Here is a 20284-nt window from a genome sequence, read left to right on the forward strand (position 1 = left end):
CCATATCAGTTTATCTTGTCCTTGTTAGTGTGTATGAGAATATATGTGTATGAGTGTATCAGTGTATTTGTTGGTACCTTCTCCTTGTCTGTTCCCACTAGTTTCTTGTCCTCTCTATTCTTCAGTTTCCCAGGAGCCTCAGCGATGGGCAGAGTAGAGTGGAACACAAACAGCTTCCCAGCACAGTCTGCAGCCTTCAGTGCCTCCAGTCCTGCCTGAATGACTGGTCCAAACACCGTCTCAGTCTCCCTGGTGTCTGCAAACATCTCTGGAATCTGGTCTAGCAAACTGACACACACACACACACACACACACACACACACACAAAATGAGTCTACACAACTTAAACCAGTTGCGAAGTCTGGACAGATGAGACGTCTGCTTTAATACATGTGATGGATATAAATGTTAATGGGTGAATACCAGGGCTCCAGACAGTGACCTGTTGCTTGGCTGTGTGATTAGATAAAAATGTGATATATCTCAATCTTGCTGTTTTTTGGGGAGGCTTAAGCCATGATTTGGTCAGACAGTAAAGTGCATTATCCTGATGATTCATCTAATGAAAGTTCATGCCCTGCGGCTGCCCCTCCCGACTCGTTTCGCTGACGCTGTGACGAGCGAACCACTCTCACTGCCTTTCGCGGGAGAGAGAAGAAAAAAATAAAAAGCATTCTGATTGTATAACATTTCAAAATCCAATTGCAGAGTAAAACACAGCTATCCTGTATGACGCTGAAGACAGGAGGTTCTGAGCTTTATGTAGGTACCACTTTCTCAACTTTGACTATTGAGCTAAACAGCAACTATTTTACAACCCTGATATTTGATATGGCTTTGAGATCGGCCATTGCATTTGCACAGGTTTCTGGTAGTAGGCTACAACTGCAGTTTTTTATTTTAGGACATTGCATTTTGCTGTTAGATTAACACATGCCTACTAGCAGTGGGTTTTAAACTTCGAGTTAGCGATCTAGAAAATGTGTTTTGAGTTTCCACGTAGGCGGTGAATTAGCCCCCCCCCCCCCAAAAGTAACCAATGATATTAGTGCACATAAAGATGTAGGCAAATGAATCTCTATTGAACCTATTTTAACAGAAAAATATAACAATAGCCTAACTGTCAATCCGAAATACATGACAACCACTGGATTAGGATGCGCATAAAAATATTTTGAATCACACATGTTCGAAGAAAAAACTTATTTCTTAAATACCATCTCAGTTGTTGATTACAGTCCTTAATAAAAACACTGAATTATAAGATCTTTATAAGATGATTCATGTAATGGAATAAGTTAATATTCAGTTAAGAGTAATTTACACAATGCTTAGCATATTTAGATCCGTTTTCACTTCACGTAATACACATGATTTCCAGTGTTCTATTTGAGACGATCATTTGTGTACAGGTTTATGGCCACTTAGACATTAAACTGAATGTTATGATTGTTGTCATATCTGTTGATAGTGATGGACTCCAGACCGGAGGTACAAGGACCGGGGACACAATCTTATTGTGCTCTGTGACACTCTGTGATTCTATCGCAACCGATATTGTGACTTCCTACCGTTCCACAGAACATTGGTGCTGTGAGATCAGATCACGGGCTGGTGCCACGACAGGAACCTTAGTCTGGAGGCCTGGTGTAGATGTATGTGTTGCGTACCTCTCGATGACCATCCGGCTGTCGTTGACGCTGACCAGGAAGCCGTCGAGCAGAGGGAGGAACATGTCACTGACGTCACTGACCACCATCATCTGGGGCTGGGCCAGGCTGGACTTGACGTTGTAGAAGTGTAACACCTTGTTGTAGGTCACAAAACCCACACGCACCACCGAGTCTGCCTCTGGATTCTCCCTGGAGGGTGAGGAGAGAGCAAATGTAATTAATTAGCTAGTGGGTGTGTGTTTACATGGGTGAATAGTGTGTGTGTGTGTGTGTGTGTGTGTGTACCTGGGCAGGTAGTCCAGTAGAGCCTTGAGCTCCTGACAGACGATGTTAACCATGCCGCTCTTCACGGCGTTGTAAGACACATCGATGAAGAATATGAACGACGGGGGCTGGGGGAGCTTATTGTTCTGAGAGAGAGAGAGAGAGAGAAAGGAGGAGAGAGCGAGAGAGAGAGAGCGAGAGAGCGAGAGAGCGAGAGAGAGAGAGAGAGAGAGAGAGAGAGAGAGAGAGAGAGAGAGAGAGAGAGAGAGAGAGAGAGAGAGAGAGAGCGTGAAAGAGAGAAGTATTTAGACGAGACAGTTGGCACGTTACATAAGGGCACAGCTTTTCTTTGGTCGAGAATCTCTGCTATGTGCCAAACCTGGTCATTGTGACGACAGACAGAATCGGGCTCTTCATGAAAATCTCCTGGTCCGAAATAGCGCAACGCTACGGGCCTCCAGTCTTCTCTAAAAGTAGACACCTACCTTACAGTAGTCGACGGTGGCCACAAACTCGTAGCTGCCCTGAGAGAGCTCTGGCCGATCGTAGCAGTCCACCCTCTTCCCTGTGTGGTCCAGATGCTGGAAGTAGTGGGGAGGCACTATGGAGAGAGAAAGAGGGGGTGTTATAACAAAAAAAATAAACATTGACGCCAGACACACACAATATCACCCGCGCACACGTACCCTCTGTGACGCAGCTGCAGAAGCCACACTGGAAGCGGCGTCCGCCCTCGATGAACTGCATGTAGGGACACATGTAGGCCTTACAGCGGTTACAGCGGATAGGACCGCCGTCCCCATGGTCCACAATGTACGGAGGGGTCTGAGAGACAGAGAGGGGGTCTGTTAAACATCTCATACCGTAGTTCCAACCCAGAAACGGCAGTGGCCTCCAATTCTTGCGAAAAATGAACAGAAACGAGAGAGCGAGCAAGAGGTCAGAGAGTGTTTTGAGAGGAGGCGAACAGACCAGAGGAGATAAGGGGTGTGTGTGTGTGTGTGTGTGTGTGTGTCTCACCTCGTCGGGGGGCAGCATGGCCAGGGGTTTGATTACAGCGGCCAAGGGGACTTGGGACTGTTTGGCCATGTCGGCGGTGCAGGGCATGTTGTAGGCTGTACAGCGGATGAACCGCGGGCTGGCATTGCCCTGGTCTTTCACCTGGAAGTTGGTGGTGACCAGGGGTGGAGCCTGACCTTTGACCCCAGTGGTGAACGGCTCACTGCTCTTGTTGACCCGGTCATCCTCAATCACCTGAATCTGAGGTAGAAAGAGAAAGCGAGTTTTACAGACACACTAATGTTAATTTGACAGAGGGTGGAGTATAAAAGACATGCAGGGGAAGAATCTATCCACCACACACAAACCTATTCTCCTGCAGGAGAGTAAAAAAAACTGATCTCCCAAAGAGAACAGAGAAGATGAACCAAAAACCAGTAATGCCATTCTATAATATAAACACAATGACACAGCAACACTACTAGGGAGGGCTTAATATGCAAATGTAGCATGATTGTGAACCCAAAAAATGCAAGGAATTTGGGCTAATTTCAGGGTGCTAGGAATTGTGGGCAAATTTCAGAAAGCAAGGAATTATGGGTGAGTCGTGTGAGAGACACTGCAGGCTGGCATGCGAGGAGGAAGAGAAGAGGTTGGGGGGGGGGTCAGAACACACCAATGACCTGTTGGTCAGACATAGAAACATTGGTAGGCTCCAGAGGGTCTGGGTTCAAAGGTTAGGGTGTAGCAGTTAGAGAGAAGAGACACACAGGAGATTGCTGGGCTAGAGATAGGGTGTAAGTTAGGATATAGACAGGGTAGTGCTGAGCTGTGTGCTTTGAGGTTGTTTCATTTAAAAAATAAAAATCACGGTTTTTAATTTTAGTTCCCCCTCAAAAATAATGCATTATGTGGGTTCAATGCTGTAACAGCATAGCATAAAACAATTGATGGTAAAACAACTTATTAGGCTCCAACAAATCACTTATTCACATTACTTTCCTTAAATAAAATATTTTGGTTGTGTACAGCGCATTCGGAAAGTATTCAGACCTCTTCCCTTTTGTTACATTAAAAAAAGTGTTACAGGTCGACATTTCTGCAAATGTATACAAAAATCAAAACAGAAATACCTTACATAAGTATTCAGAGTCTTTGCTATGAGACTTAAAATTGAGCTCACATGCATCCTGTTTCCATTGATCATCCTTGAGATGTTTCTACAACTTGATTGTAGAATTCAATTGATTGGACATGATTTGGAAAGGCACACACCTGTCTATATAAGGTCCCACAGTTGACAGTGAATGTCAGAGCAAAAACCAAGCCAGGTTGAAGGAATTGGCCGTAGAGTTCCGAGACAGGATTGTGTTGAGGCAAAGATCTGGGGTAAGGGTACCAAAACATTTCTGCAGCATTGAAGGTCCCCAAGAACACAGTGGCCTCCATCATTCTTAAATGGAAGACGTTCGGAACTCTTCCTAGAGCTGGCTGCCCGGCCAAACTGAGCAATCGGGGGGAGAAGGGCCTTGGTCAGGGAGGTGATCAAGAACCCGACGGTCACTGACAGGAACTCTGGAGCTCTATCTCCACAGAGGAGAACCTTCCAGAAGGACAGCCATCTCCGCAGCACTCCACCAAATCAGGCCTTTATGGTAGAGTGGCCAGACGAAAGCCACTCCTCAGTAAAAGGCACATGACAGCCTGCTTGAACTTTGCCAAAAGGCACCTAAAGGACTCTCAGACCATGAGAAACAAGATTCTCTGGTCTGATGATACCAAGATTGAACTTTTTGGCCTGAATGCCAAGATTCACATCTGGAGGAAACCTGGCACCATCCCTTAGGTGAAGCATGCTGGTGGCAGAATCATGCTGTGGGGATGTTTTTCAGCGGCAGGGACTGAGAGACAGGATCGAGGGAAAGATGAACGGAGCAAAGTACAGAGATCCTTGATGAACCTGCTCCAGAGCGCTCAGGACCTCAGACTGGGGCAAAGGTTCACTTTCCAACAGGGCAACGACACTAAACACACAGTCAAGACAAAGCAGGAGTGGCTTTGCGACAAGTCTCTGAATGTCCTTGAGTGGCCCAGCCAGAGCCCAGCCTTGAATCCAACCAAACATCTCTGGAGAGACCTGAAAATAGCTGTGCAGCGATGCTCCCCATATCCAACCTGAGAGCTTCTGCAGAGAAGAATTAGAGAAACTCCCCAGATACAGGTGTGCCAAGCTTGTAGCGTCATACCCAAGAAGACTCAAGGTTGTAATCGCTGCCAAAGGTGCTTCAACAAAGTACGGAGTAAAAAGTCTGAATAGTTATGCAAATGTAATATTCCACTTCATTTTATACATTTTCAAAAAAAGTCTAAAAATGTGTTTTTGCTTTGTCATTATGGGGTATTGTGTGCAGAATGATGAGGGGGGAAAAAAAACAATTTAATCCATTTTAGAATATAAGGCCTTATCGTAACAGAATGTGGAAAAAGTCAAGGTCTGAATACTTTCCGAATGCACTGTAAATTACACATTTGTTTTTAGAATGATGACTATTTCATGAAACTCCAATGAGAGCAGACTGCCCATTACATTTGTCACTTATTAATAAGCATTTTTTTTCTCACATTACTTTATTCAACGGGGGATTACCTTTCTGTCACTTTATTTGAAGACTTAGTAGTTCATTCCAAGTCATCAATATCATCTGTGCTCTGGTAGTAGCAGCCAGCCATCTACACTACATGACCAAAAGTATGTGGACACCTGCTTGCCGTACATCTCAATCTAAAATCATGGGCATTAATATGGAGTCCCCCCTTGCTGCTATAACAGCCTCCACTCTTCTGGGAAGGCTTTCCACTAGATGTTGGACCATTACTGCAGGGACTTGCGTCCATTCAGCCACCAGAGCATTAGTGAGGTCGGGTACTAATGTTTGGCCATTAGGTCTGGCTCGCAGTCGGCATTCCAATTCAAAGGTGTTCGATGGGGTTGAGGTCAGGGCTCGGAGCAGGCCAGTCAAGTTCTTCCACACCATTCGACAAAACATTTCTGTATGTACCTCGCTTTGTACATGGGCAGTGTCATGCTGAACCAGTAAAAGGACCTTCCCCAAACTGCTGCCACTAAGTTGGAAGTACAAAATCGTCTAGAATGTCATTGTATGCTGTAGCGATAAGATTTCCCTTCACTGGAACTAAGGGGCCTAGCCCAAACCATGAAAAAGAGCCCCAGACCATTATTCCTCCTTCACCAAACTTTACAGTTGGCACTATGCATTGAGGCAGGTAGCACTCTCCTGGCATGTGAAAAAACCCAGATTCGTCAGTCGGATTGCCAGATGGCGAAGTGTGATTCATTACTCCAGAGAAGGCGGTTCCTCTGCTCCAGAGTCCAACGGCAGCGAGCTTTACACCACTCCAGCCGACGCATGGCATTGCGCATGGTGATCTTAGGCTTGTGTACGGCTGCTCGGCCATGGAAACCCATTTTATGAAGCTCCCTACTAACAGTTATTGTGCTGACGTTGCTTCCAGAGGCAGTTTGGAACTCGGTAATGAGTGTTGCACCCAAGGACAGGGAATTTTTACACGCTACGTGCTTCAGCACTTGGCGGTCCCGTTCTGTGAGCTTGTGTGGCCTACCACTTCGTGGCTGAGCCATTGTTGCTCCTAAACGTTTCCACTTCACAATGACATGACTTAAAGTTGACCTGGGGCAGCTTACTTGTGTATATACAGTACCAGTCAAAAGTATGGACACACCTACTCATTCAAGGGTTTTCCTTTATTTTTTACATTGTAGAATAGTGAAAACATAAAACAAATATGAAATAACACATGGAATCATGTAGTAACCAAAAAAGAAGTGTTAAACAAATTAAAATATATTTTATATTTCAGATTCTTCAAAGTAGCCACCCTTTGCCGAGAGTGTCAAGCTGTCATCAAGACATTCTCTGAACCAGCTTCATGAGGTAGTCACCTGGAATGCATTTCAATTAACAGGTGTGCCTTGTTAAAAGTACATTTGTGGAATTTCTTTCCTTCTTAATGCATTTGAGGCAATCAGTTGTGTTGTGACAAAATAGCCCTATTTGGTAAAACACCAAGTCCATATTGTGGCAAGAATAGCTCAAATAAGCAAAGAGAAACGACAGTCCATCATTACTTTAAGACATGAAGGTCAGTCAATTCGGAAAATGTCAAACTTTGAAAGTTTCTTCAAGTGCAGTCGCAAAAACATCAAGTGCTATGATGAAACTGGCTCTCATGAGGACCGCCACAGGAAAGAAAGACCCAGAGTTACCTCTGCTGCAGAGGATAAGTTCATTAGTTACCAGCCTCAGAAATTGCAGCCCAAATAAATGCTTCAGAGTTCAAGTAACAGATACATCTCAACATCAACTGTTCAGAGGAGACTGTGTGAATCAGGCCTTCCTTCATGGTCGAATTGCTGCAAAGAATCCACTACTAAAGGACACCAATAAGAAGAAGACACTTGCTTGGGCCAAGAAACACGAGCAATTTACATTAGACTGGTGGAAATCTGTCCTTTGGTCTGATGAGTCCAAATTTGAGATTTTTGGTTCCAGCTGCTGTGTCTTTGTGAGACGCATAGTAGGTTAACAGATGATCTCCACATGGGTGGTTCCCACCGTGAAGCATGGAGGAGGAGGTGTAATGGTGCTTTGCTGGTGACACTGTCAGTGATTTATTTAGAATTCAAGGCACACATAACCAGCATGGCTACCACAGCATTCTGCAGCGATACGCCATCTCATCTGGTTGGCGCGTAGTTGGACTATCATTTGTTTTTTTAACAGGACAATGACCCAACACACCTCCAGGCTGTGTAAGGGCTATTTGACCAAGAAGGCGAGTGCTGTGTCAGATGACCTGGTCTCCACAATCACCTGACCTCAACCCAATTGAGACGGTTTGGGATGAGTTGGACAGCATAGTGAATATTTGTAAGACCGCTAAATAAGAACCATCAATCAATTAGATGCATTGTCGGGTAGAGATACCTAAGCAACTGCTCTCTATCCCTCGTGTCTATTGCTCTTCCTCTCCCTGTCTTTCTGCTGGACCCACAGGCTTGCCTGGGGCAAGAACCAATGAGAACAGGCAGCTGGAGGCACATTGGATTCTGGTCATTGTAGTTAATTACGTTTTCCGCGCTTAACTATGATGAGTTGGACAACATGAAATCTTTATAGAGATATTGCACATTGAGCTCAGAAAAAAATATAAAACAAATGGAATTCAAATAATTGAACCAATGTCAGTCAATTAGTTATTTAAAAAACGTAAATAAACAAATTTCAGTTAATCGCTCAGCACTAAGGATAATGGGTTAAGGGGAAGGGCATAGGGGTTAGGAGGTAGACAGGACTTACTGGGCTGGGGATAGCGTCTGGGTCTATTCTATGTCTCGATTTCTGCACAGCCGGCAGCTCAGACGCTTGCTTTACATTCACAACAGAGATTTGTCCAGCAAATGATCAAATCAAACAAAACCAAAAGAAAACAGGGGACAGAGAGAAGAGGATGTAAATAACTCAGTAGCAGGATTATTAGCTCCCCGACTGATTCTGTGATTATTGGTTATAGATTAGTCAGTCATCAGAGAGAAGGCAAGCAGATCATCTGTGTTTGATGCACATGCTCAACAGACTGGGTTAAACTGTTAGACTGCGTGCACACACACACACAACATACAGTCCAATACCTAACATCATTATCACCAATACACTATCACAAGACAAAGTGAGCACGTGTTACCAGGATGGGTTGTGTGTGTGTGCCTTACCGGGCTGGGGATGGAATCAGGGTCCAGTCTCTTCTGTGCAGGGGGAGCTGGTGCAGGGGCAGGGCCTGCTCCGTAGTTCTGTTGCCCGGAATACTGCGGGCCTGCATAGCCGGGCTGGGGCCCTCTAGGCTGCCCAAACGCACCTGAGGAAAGTATTGATCGATTAGAAACTCTACAGGGTGGGCTTACGTTCATTAGCTGGCAGATGTGACGTCCCAGACACCCTGGACCCACTCTCTAATTCGCATACCGTCCCAACAGAGCCACAGATGATATTGCACTCCACACTGCCCTCACCCGCATAGACAAAAGGAATACCTACGTAAATGCTGTTCATTGACTACAGCTCAGCGTTCAACACCATAGTCCCCTCCAAACTCATCCTTAAGCTCAGGACCCTGGGACTTAACACCTCCCTCTGAGCTTCAAGTTCCTCCGTGTCAACATAACTAAGGAACTAACATGGTCCACACACACAGTTGTGAAGAGGGCACAACAGCACCTCTTCACCCTCAGGAGGCTGAAAACATTTGGCATGGGTCATCAGATCCTCAAAACATTCTACAGCTGCACCATTGAGAGCATCTCGAAGGGCTGCGTCACCACTTGGTACAGCAACTGCAAGGCACCCGACCGCAAGGCGCTACAGGGGGTGGTGAGTAAGGCCCAGACCATCACTGGGGCCAAGCTAACTGCCATCCAGGACCTCTATACCAGGCGTTGTCAGAGGAAGGGCCAAACGTTTGGCCCGCGGGTGGTTTATTTGGCTCCCCAATTTTGTGCAAAAATAATAAATATTTATTCATTTTATTATTGTTGAACAAAGACTAAAAACACCAGGAAATCAGCTCCAAGTGATTTTAATTTAAGAAATCTGTTCAAGTATTCCCATGCACAATAGAGAGATGTGATTGTATACAAATGTAAGAAAGGTTTAATATGATTATGATTTAGGGAACATATCTGTTTGGGCTTCTTGCGGTCAATTTGCAGTCTACAAATGATTTGTAATTATGTTCCTAGTCACTTTACCCCTACCATATATACTTTAATTACCTAGTACTCCAGCACATTGACTTGGTACTGGTACTCCCTGTATACAGCCATGTTTACTCTAGTGTTATTCACCATGTATTTATTCATAGTGTCACTATTTCTATGTTTTATTTTATATCTTTAACTCCGCATTGTTGGAAATGGTCCTGTAAGTAAACATTTCACTGTTCGTCTAAACCTGTTGTTTTCCAAAGAACGTGACAAATAACATTAGATTTGATTGATTTGACTAGAATGACATTTCATTTCCACTCTGACTGCCAAATACATTTTATTACAAAAACTCCAGACTTGCCAAAATCAAGCTAGTGGTCTAGCAGAAGTTGAACAGGGGTTTGAACATGGTGTACTCACCATTCTGCTGGGTTGGGTATCCTCCCTGCATGCCAGGCTGAGGAGGGTGCTGTTGCTGCATGGGGCCGGGGGGAAGGTGGTTGGCCTGCTGCTGGGACATGGAGGGGGGTGGAATGGGGCCTCGAGGAGAGGGCCCAGAGTGGAAGGGAGGGGGTCCGGGTTGGGACGGGGACTGGGGACCTGGGTACTGGGCAGGGGGTATGGAGATAGGTGGGAAGGGGCCAGATTGGGAGGAGGGAGGGAAAGAGTGCTGGGTGGGAGGAGGGGGGCCAGAATAGGAGGCCTGGGAGACTGGAGGAGGGGCGGAGTTGGGGAAGGGTTGCTGAGCAGAGGGGCCAGGTGGGAAGGACTGCTGTTGGGAGACTGGAGGGGCCTGAGGTTGGCTGGGAGGGGGAGGGCCCAAGTATGGAGAGGAGGAGACGAAGGGTTGGGAGAGATGGTGGGCAGAGGGGAATGGTTGTTGTTGGGGGGGAGGGGGGCCACCATAGTAAGGCTGGGGGGCTGCAGGTTCACTGGGAGGGGGAGGCTGGGAGGGGGCAGCAGACAATGGGGGAGGAGCTTGCGTATAGGAGGGTGGGGCTGCAGAGGAGTATGCAGCACTGATTGGAGGCTGGGAGCTGGGATGGTGAGCTGGAGAAAGAAAATTAATTCAGGTAACTAGGATTGTGTTTAGCAGGTGCAAAGTTTGGCACGAAATTCAATCAATCCATTTCTTACCATATCCCGGCCCAACAGAGGTGGGGGGACCGGACCCGATCTGCATCCCTGACATCTGATTGGTAACCTGTTGCATGGGGGGTGGAGCACCGTACTGCTGGGAGTAGGAGGGGTGTGGCCCGGACAAGTTCATAGCACCTTGGCTATAAGGCTGAGACACTGGCGACCTGGACACACAAACAACTTGTCACATACACACCTTCACACACACACACACACACACAAAACGCTGTCTAGTATATACACTGTGTGTGTGTGGTCTGACCTGTGAGCTGGCTGGGCCATAGAGTGATCCATAGGTGGTGGTCCGTTCTGAGAGTCTCCCTGGGGATACTGGGAGTACGCCTGGGGGGTGGAGACTGGACGGGGGGCAGAGGTAGGGGGGCCTCTGGCAGGTCCTGAGAGAGTGAGCGGGGGGGGGGCGTTAGGCACCTGCCTGCAAATGACCACAGGTTTGAAGCACAGCGGATGGCATTCAGAACGTTGTGATCGGCTAGGACGACCATTACGTCATCAACGTTAAAGATATGATCAGGCCTACTCCCAGACAGAAAAACCTGCATAGATTCACGCCACTCGTTGGTCAAATGAGTCATCCTGAAGCTAAAGTCTTCTCACGTGAGAAACCTACACCTTAGATTTTGAACTTCAAGTGGGCCATGGGAACCATTGCTCTCAACCAAATGATCAGCAGGCTGTAGAAGCATGTAGGTAGGGGAGAGGGGCGGCGGAGAGAGAGAGAGAGAGAGAGAGAGAGAGAGAAAGAGAGAGAGCAGTTACCTAAGTCAAGAGGAGAGGACAGGTCAGAGACAGGGTTAGCTGCCACAGCCTTAGAAGGAAAACTGGCATAGGGAGAGTAACCTGAAAGACAAGAAAGGAGGGAGACACCGTGTACAGAGGCAGGAATAGAAATGCAGAAAGCCAGGGGGAATGGAGGAACACATACACGCATAATATGTTTATTCACGCAGGTCCACACACACACACACACACACACACAGAGGCAGGAATAGAAATGCAGAAAGCCAGGGGGAATGGAGGAACACATACACGCATAATATGTTTATTCACGCAGGTCCACACACACACACACACACACACACAGAGGCAGGAATAGAAATGCAGAAAGCCAGGGGGAATGGAGGAACACATACACGCATAATATGTTTATTCACGCAGGTCCACACACACACACACACACACACACACACACACACACAGAGGCAGGAATAGAAATGCAGAAAGCCAGGGGGAATGGAGGAACACATACACGCATAATATGTTTATTCACGCAGGTCCACACACACACACACACACACACACACACACACAGAGGCAGGAATAGAAATGCAGAAAGCCAGGGGGAATGGAGGAACACATACACGCATAATATGTTTATTCACGCAGGTCCACACACACACACACACACACACACACACACACACACAGGAGTAGGAGCAACTAGAATCCCTATGGTTGTTGATGCAGTCACACTACAATCAACTACATCCAAACACACACGAGCTGCCAGAAAACGATGGTGGGAAAGGCAGGGGGTGGACTTTGCGATGGGTTCAGAGAAAGAGGGACAGAGACAAGTTTTACCTTGCAGAATGTAAGCTAGCTCGTGGGCGGAGGGAGAGAAACAGAGACAGAGTCCCTTGCGAGACAGAAGAGGTGAGTTAGGGTTAAGGAAAGAGAGAGACTACCTTGCGGTGAAGCCCCAGGCTGGTAGGCTGTAGCGGGCCCGCTGTAGGGTCCGTAGGGGCCAGGGTAGCTCCCTCCCAGGGGAGCGTAGCTGGGCTGGCCATAGCCAGGCTGGGGTGGGCCGTACGGAGACGCCATGGGAGTCTGCTGGTTCACATTCATTCTCAGTTCATACCTGGAGCTGGGAGAGGTTAACATGCATTTAGCACCCCAAGCAGGGTTTGATTTATACCTTTGACTTCACTGCCCTAACAACACCAGTCTGGGACAACGTGGATCTTTTCAAGTTCCAGGGAGTGCCCTGCTTTGTGCCCTGTAGTTGGAAGTGAACCCTGGCTATCTGAGCTGAAGAATTTAAAGTCGAGGTGGGAAAAAAAAGAAGGTTGATGTAGAATCCATAAAGGTTCCCCTAGAGGGAAAATATGCCCACTCAGCACAACCAGGCCAGCCCGTGTGTACTGGAGTCAGTATAGTACTGTACTGCAGGGCTCCGGGCCAACACCTAACCCAACCAGGCCGGCCCGTGTGTACTGGAGTCAGTATAGTACTGTACTGCAGGGCTCCGGGCCAACACCTAACCCAACCAGGCCGGCCCGTGTGTACTGGAGTCAGTATAGTACTGTACTGCAGGGCTCCGGGCCAACACCTAACCCAACCAGGCCGGCCCGTGTGTACTGGAGTCAGTATAGTACTGTACTGCAGGGCTCCGGGCCAACACCTAACCCAACCAGGCCAGCCCGTGTGTACTGGAGTCAGTATAGTACTGTACTGCAGGGCTCCGGGCCAACACCTAACCTAACCAGGCCAGCCCATGTGTACTGGAGTCAGTATAGTACTGTACTGCAGGGCTCCGGGCCAACACCTAACCCAACCAGGCCAGCCCGTGTGTACTGGAGTCAGTATAGTACTGTACTGCAGGGCTCCGGGCCAACACCTAACCCAACCAGGCCAGCCCGTGTGTACTGGAGTCAGTATAGTACTGTACTGCAGGGCTCCGGGCCAACACCTAAAACATGGGCTCCATCTCAAGTGTCCTCATCTCTCTCTCTTTCAGTGCTGATGTGAACGATCTGGACAGCTGAGAGCCAATTCCTAGAGAGCATCCACCTATCATGTGTTAGATCACTGCAGTGGAGAGAAAGACACTAAGAGTTATGAAATGCAGGTCTTGTTTAGCAACTAGTGCTGAGCGATTAACCAAAATGTTTCTTTTCCCCCCAGTTATTAGGCCGTGATTGGGAGTCCCATAGGGCGGAGCACAATTGGCCCGGCGTCATCCGGGTTTGGCCGTCACTGTAAATAAGAATTTGTTCTTAACCGACTTGCCTAGTTAAATAAAAGGTACAAAAATAAAAAACATTTAAACTACTAATTGACCGACATCTGTTCAAATACTTGAATTCCATTTAGGTCAGGTTTTTAGTGAGCCAACACCGTTTCTCTAGAGAGACATTGAATCATTCTCAAGAGAAATCAAGTCAAGAAATATGTTGGACGCTGGGCTGAAAGGCGTTTTCATTAAGCAAATATTTAACCTAGTTTAGTGCAGAAACGTGGTAATTAACTACAACGACCATACTCCACTGCACCCGTTTCTGGCTCGGGCAGAGACGGATCAGAGAGGAAGAAGCAATGCGAGAGGTTTCACTCTTGGCGAAATCTGTCCAAAATAAGCCCAATGCTTTTCTATGGGCTTATTTTGGATCTAAGCTTGTCGCCTGCCTTCCTGCCTTTGGGACAACAACTCTCATTGTTAGGGCGGAGACATGAGCATCTCGTCATTATATACAGATCTCTGGAGGGATACACTTGTATGCTTGCTACGTTAGTTTAGATAAACACAGACCGATTGCATGAGACCGGAATGTATGATGAGAAGGATAGAGAGTGCTTGTGAAAGCCTTATCTACTTTGAAGAACTAGTCAAATGATTGGGAGACAGCTCTGCAGCATTCTAAGGCAGGCTAGCCTTGCTAAATAGGATGACCCAAGACAGTACAGGGAGCACAGACATAACAGATTGCAGGTAGTAGCAGCCAGCCAGCCAGACAGAGATGATTACTTTAAGGAATTCAAAATAAAAACCGATAATATACACAACTGAAATATTTAATTATTTTATAGTAATTTCCTATTGATGTCTACCCAATGTGAACCAGACAGAGACAATGGAATATGTTCTGTTTTGCCAATTGAATAGTCACTATTTTGGGCTTTGGAATTTCCATGAAAAAGCTCTAAAATCATTTTAGTGTCATTATTTCATAATGCATTTAATGTTTAAAAAAATATAACTGATTTTTAAAATTGTATATAATCGAACCGAAACAGACCTCAAAAAGCACTAAATTGCTCAGCACCATTAGCTAAATAGCCACAGTCCCAAACCTACACAACCAGAAAACGTTCTCTCTTTTTGCATATATGTCCCCCTTTTCTCATGTCTTTTTGGTCACGTCTCCTGTGCTCCTTCTGCTGCGACTGTCCCCCATCCCATTTACACACAGACAGCCATGTGTTTGACCTTTAAATTGTTACAACAAAGCTTAGAGAAAACATGAAAATAATTCAGATATGTATCGTAAATTGCCCATAAGGTTGAAAATATGATTTTTAGGCCATATCGCCCAGCCATACTTAGTACACACTTGGCCCCGCCTACATCACCCTACTACAGGCCTGACAAGGCAATCTGATTTTGGCAAATAGGTCAGGTTTTTCCCCAATTCACCTTCTTTAAAAACACACCACATCTAATTTCTCTTTATGTGAGCGAAATACAACCCTAGCTATACAGCACAAGTAGGATCAATCAACAGACCTTGTTGACACACAAGGCTCAATCAAACATCATGTGACTGGCTATAACCAAGCTGACAGCCATATAATGGATAGACTAGTGTCCTGTCCTCGGTACACAGCTACACCACACACTTGTCAAAAAGCCTGTTAGCTAGCTATTGAGCACCCATTCACTTAGCTACCTCACAACACATCTTTCTTTTAATGCGGCAATATGTACGTTTTTGGGCAACCCAACCAAATTCACATAGAAATGTGAGTTCTAGATCTGTCATTCTCATTGAAAGCCAGTCTAAGTGTTAGATATGTTCTATGTGGGCTATTTCTATGCTTCCCTGTTCTCAAACTTTGTATTTTACATTCGGTGTTGTCCACCAGCTTCAAACAGCTGAGAACATAATGTTTGTGGTTATGGAAAATATATCTCACAGCTGTTTATGACTGCTTGTTTTGTCAAATAAACTGAAATTAGGGGAACTACTTGAATTTTTGAAACCAGGAAATGGAGGAGCGATTTCTGCATAGTGCAACTTTAAAACATCAAATGTAGTTACATGTAATCTAAATGTATCAAATTATTTCTCATGAGAGGGCCATAAAGAATAACTAGTAATGCTGCATACTCCAATAAAGTTACTCTCACCTTTCTGGTTAAAATAGTTTTGAATTGCTGAGGTGTAGCCACTTTTGGAGGACACAAGCTCAGGTACACAGTAGAAAAATGATCAAAATAAGAAATATTTTATGACGCATTTCCTATTGAAAAAAAACTGTATGAATAAGGCTTGAAATGACATTCCTTCTAAATATAGCATAAGCAAATAAAACCAACTATAAGCTTTCCCCTTCCTTATAACTGTAAAATACATATTTGCATGTTCAGTGTTAGAGAAAATGTGCATATTCTCTAAATGTCTCTCTTGATCAAAACATCTGCCCTGATCTCTGAACGTCACACAGAGCTAGCTCTTGCTTGGCTTCCTGAACTCGTCCAGGAACTCACCTTTCACCTAATATTAATCTCGTCCATCTCTGACAAACAGAAAGTGTTTGTTTAAAATCTATGACTTATTTTTATCAAATAAAATTCTTTGTCACATGTGCCAAATACTTACAAGCCCTTAAACCAACAATGCAGTTAAGAAAACAGAGTCAAGAAAATATGTACTAAATAATCTAAGTACTAAGTAAAGTGACTATGCATAGATAATAAACGGTGAGCAGCAGCAGTTTATAAACAGGGGGGGGTCAATGTAAATAGTCCGGGTGGCCATTTGATTAATTGTTCAGCAGTCTTATGGCTTGGGAGTAGAAGCTGTTAAGGAGCCTTTTGGACCTCAACTTGGCTACAAATCGATCTCTGAATGTGCTATAGTGATGAAACCACTCTCCTGCTGCACTATGGTGTATGGATTGCAGGCATGTGCTTTGTCAGTGGTTGTGACGTAAGGTTCAGCCAGGAGTTGGACAGTCGGAAGAGCAAATGAAATGGTAGGAGGGACATCCCAGTGTTTTTGATTTCACATCCTACGTCACACAGGCACAAAAAAATATACTACTGTGTCTGTGGGAACCAGGGCTGTCGCTCAATGCAAGCTGTGGTGTCCACAGATCGATTTATAAGCAAAAATGACAGTCAGAACCGGTACCAGAACCACACAGGTCCCCTAAACAGGGAACTTTACACCTAGGAGGTTAAAAATCTGGTTAAAGGCATTAACCTAGTCTGCCAAGACCTGACCTGGATATTAACACATTGACTTGCTGGCCTCATCCAATGGAATTTGCATCTATTAGCTAGCTAGCCACTGGTTAGCCCAATATTGGTCTAAAAGGTGCCTTAAAGTCACTCCTTAGTCCAAGAACCTTACATGTTCGATTCTCAATTGCGATATGGTTCCAGAAACATAAATCCCTATCAAAATAATTTCACAAATGCAAAATACACACTTAGTGTACACTGTTTTAACAGTTTCAGCCGACAGTATTTTTCGGTGACAACAGTCTGCCATTTACACACACAGGTGTTCGGATGAAGCAGATAGCTAACGTTATTAACTAGCACATGCAGTCCACTCCGTCTTGTATCTGTTTTTCCTAAACAATCCTGTAACATGGAAATATATGTCTGTGTGGGAACCCTAACCATATAAAAAAAAAGGTGTGCATCAATTTAACCTATTGTTTTTAGATTCTTTTTTTTTTTATTGTCAATATTAAAGATTGGACGTGATTCATTTAAGGAGCCTTCATCCAATGACTTGTGTGTAGTGTAATGGCACTGAGAGTCATGATTAAGGACTAGCCACTGCACTGGTTACCTTAGCTAACTAGCCACCTCTGGTGTAGCAATATTATATGATGACAAAACACGGGTTCATTCAACACAGCTCTTTAAATAATTCAAGGTAACAGGTGCTACGGCTAGAAATACAATACCGTTGGATCTGTGTACTGTAGCTATTAACAGTTAACGTTAGCGAGCTAGCGTAACGGGCCTGTCGAATGACTTCGACGTATCGGCGTTAGCAAGAAACTGTCAAACGTGCTGAGCTACCGCTGGCTGACTAGCTCAAGTTCATTGGATAGCTTACGTCTGTTTAGCAACTAGTTATCGTTCAAAATGCTCATTTGCTTGATCGATTCAGCCCATTAAAGTGTGTTCAACTTCAATGGACAAGAGAGAGGTATTTTAGGTTGTTATCCCGTGAACTAACGTTGACTACCACCTAGAGACAAGCAGTCTCATTACGTTAACTAGCGCGGGTAACTAAGGCTAGTTCTAGTTAGCTAGCCAACCAATGTCGCATTTCACCGGGCTACGGTAGCTAACTCAATATTCATTATTGTGATCAGAGAAACAATCAGCTTCTATACACGGTCTTGAGTAAAACACCACTAGCTAGCTAGCTAACCTTCATGTCAGTTGACGACTTTGGGCCTACATACACGGAGTTGATTCATGACAAGAATCAGCACTCACAGCAACTAAATCAGCTAAATAATGGAGCGTATAGCTAGTATCCTGCTGACGTTAGGTAGCTAGCTAAGTTAGCATGTAGCTAGCTACCAAGTTTGCTAGCTATTCTACCAACGATGTCTAATATATGTTTACTTTAAAGGAATTGAAATACTTCAAGGTACAACTCGACACTCACCTCAAAACTGGATAAAATAACGAGTTAGCCAAGAGATCGGTTGTCCCTGCTCACAACCGGTTCCTAAGGCCAGTGGCCGTCAAACTATTGCCGATGTCCGTCCTGGGGTGTTTCGCTAATCCTTTCCTCTCTGGTTTCTCTCCAAGCGGACATTCGCACCGGAACTGTCGTGGATAGCTGTCTGCCACGTCCACATCCGGACACTGCGTCAGCTGAGCGCTCAATAACAACAGGGAGGTTAAGGTTGGGAATTATGTAAATCAGTGGTTTATTACACCTTTAACAGTGTATGGAACGTAAAGTTTAGTATTGCAGTTATCAATCTCCCTAAAAATCGTATCTAACATTTTATTGTTTCGGTCTCAGAGCTTTATTGTACTTCATCATGGTGCTGTCCCTATTATCTACTTAACAAAAAGAGTAAAATATTTTTAGGCCTGCTTATTTCCGAATTGAATATGTATCTGTTGTCTGTCTAGGAAAGGTGTAACTTGTTTTGTACAGTAGGGACACTCATGTGGAGTCATACGTCACTGGTCACATGTTTGGTAGGCCTACTCAGGTGACAAGGAAGTGTTAGCACAGATGAGCAGGTGGAGTGTGACTTGCAGTATTGGGTGAGATGACGCGAGGCATGGAGAAGGGCGCGAGGTTCAAACCCAAACTGACATCTGCGAACCAAATACTTTCTCCTTTTAGTCAAATACATGAGAGATAATTACATGTTAAGGTCCCAAAAACCCCGAGCAGTCGAAGGATAGTGAACTCTCGGAAATTGAACTGTGCAACAGGTGAGGTGAAGACTTCTGAGCCTCACCCCAATGATCAGGAAAATGCCGGAGATTACTCTGGCCCAGTGGGAGTACGATTCATGGATAAAGTGGAGTTTTGTCAAAGTATCCAGAAGGTGATTTGTGTGTCTGCTGCACAGATGGAGATGGTACTACGTTTTGTGGCGAGAGCTGTGTTCTGCTTTGCTCTCCGAAACAGAGAGCCGCTGAAAATAGTGATAACTGGGGTGGCATTGAGTGTTCAGAGGTTTAGATTCAGGGTGTTTAGTAGTCACATATACAGGGTTGCAGGTGTGAAAATCTTAGGCTCAGGATGGTAAAAAACAACAACAATAGAAACAGCACTACATATACTGAACAAAAATATATGAGCTGAAATAAAATATGCAAAACATCTTATTTCTCTTTTGGCCAATCCAATCTAAAATGTTGTGCACAAATTTGTTTACATCCCTGTTAGTGAGTATTTCTCATTTGACACGATAATCCATCCACCTGACAGGTGTGGCATATCAAGAAGCTGATTAAACAGCATGATCATTACACAAGTGCACCTTGTGCTGGGTAAAATAAAAGGCCACTCTAAAATGTGCAGTTTTATCACACAACACAATGCTACAGATGTCTCAAGTTGTGAGGGAGTGTGCAATTGGCATGCTGACTGCAGGAATGTCCACCAGAGCCGTTGCCAGATAATTGAATGTTAATTTCTCTACCATAAGCTCCTCCAACTTCATTTTAGAGAATTTGGCAGTATGTCCAACCGGCCTCACAACCGCAGACCACATGTAACCACGCCATCCCAGGACCGCCACTTCCGGCTTCTTCACCTGCGGGATCGTCTGAGACCAGCCACATGGAAACTGATGAATGTGAGGAGTATTTCTGTCTGTAATAAAGCAATTTTGTGGGGAAAAACTCATTCTGATTGGCTCAGCCTGGCCCACCAAT

The 20284-nt window shown here is 45.1% G+C and overlaps 1 protein-coding gene across 4 annotated transcripts in view; it reads right to left on the reverse strand.

Annotated features, from left to right (window-relative positions):
• sec24c (SEC24 homolog C, COPII coat complex component) overlaps window positions 1–18756 on the reverse strand; it is a 35225-nt gene extending 16469 nt beyond the window's left edge. Inside the window, exons 1-14 of one of the 4 annotated variants that reach the window (XM_029764601.1) lie at window positions 18543–18755; window positions 12585–12763; window positions 11656–11736; window positions 11141–11273; window positions 10876–11042; window positions 10159–10788; window positions 8749–8891; window positions 8336–8404; window positions 2958–3197; window positions 2624–2762; window positions 2423–2538; window positions 1959–2083; window positions 1671–1862; window positions 78–288 (exon numbers count right to left, since the gene is read on the reverse strand). In XM_029764601.1, the coding sequence (XP_029620461.1) occupies window positions 78–288; window positions 1671–1862; window positions 1959–2083; window positions 2423–2538; window positions 2624–2762; window positions 2958–3197; window positions 8336–8404; window positions 8749–8891; window positions 10159–10788; window positions 10876–11042; window positions 11141–11273; window positions 11656–11736; window positions 12585–12744 (2406 nt within the window). In that variant the 5' untranslated portion in view covers window positions 12745–12763; window positions 18543–18755. Of the gene's footprint in view, window positions 1–77; window positions 289–1670; window positions 1863–1958; window positions 2084–2422; window positions 2539–2623; window positions 2763–2957; window positions 3198–8335; window positions 8405–8748; window positions 8892–10158; window positions 10789–10875; window positions 11043–11140; window positions 11274–11655; window positions 11737–12584; window positions 12764–18542 lie in introns of all 4 variants that reach the window. The other 3 variants (XM_029764603.1, XM_029764602.1, XM_029764604.1) reach the window with 3 other exon arrangements.
• Window positions 18757–20284: the final 1528 nt, after the last annotated feature.

Source organism: Salmo trutta, chromosome 10 (assembly GCF_901001165.1).
Source record: "Salmo trutta chromosome 10, fSalTru1.1, whole genome shotgun sequence".
Taxonomy (NCBI): Eukaryota; Metazoa; Chordata; class Actinopteri; order Salmoniformes; family Salmonidae; genus Salmo; species Salmo trutta.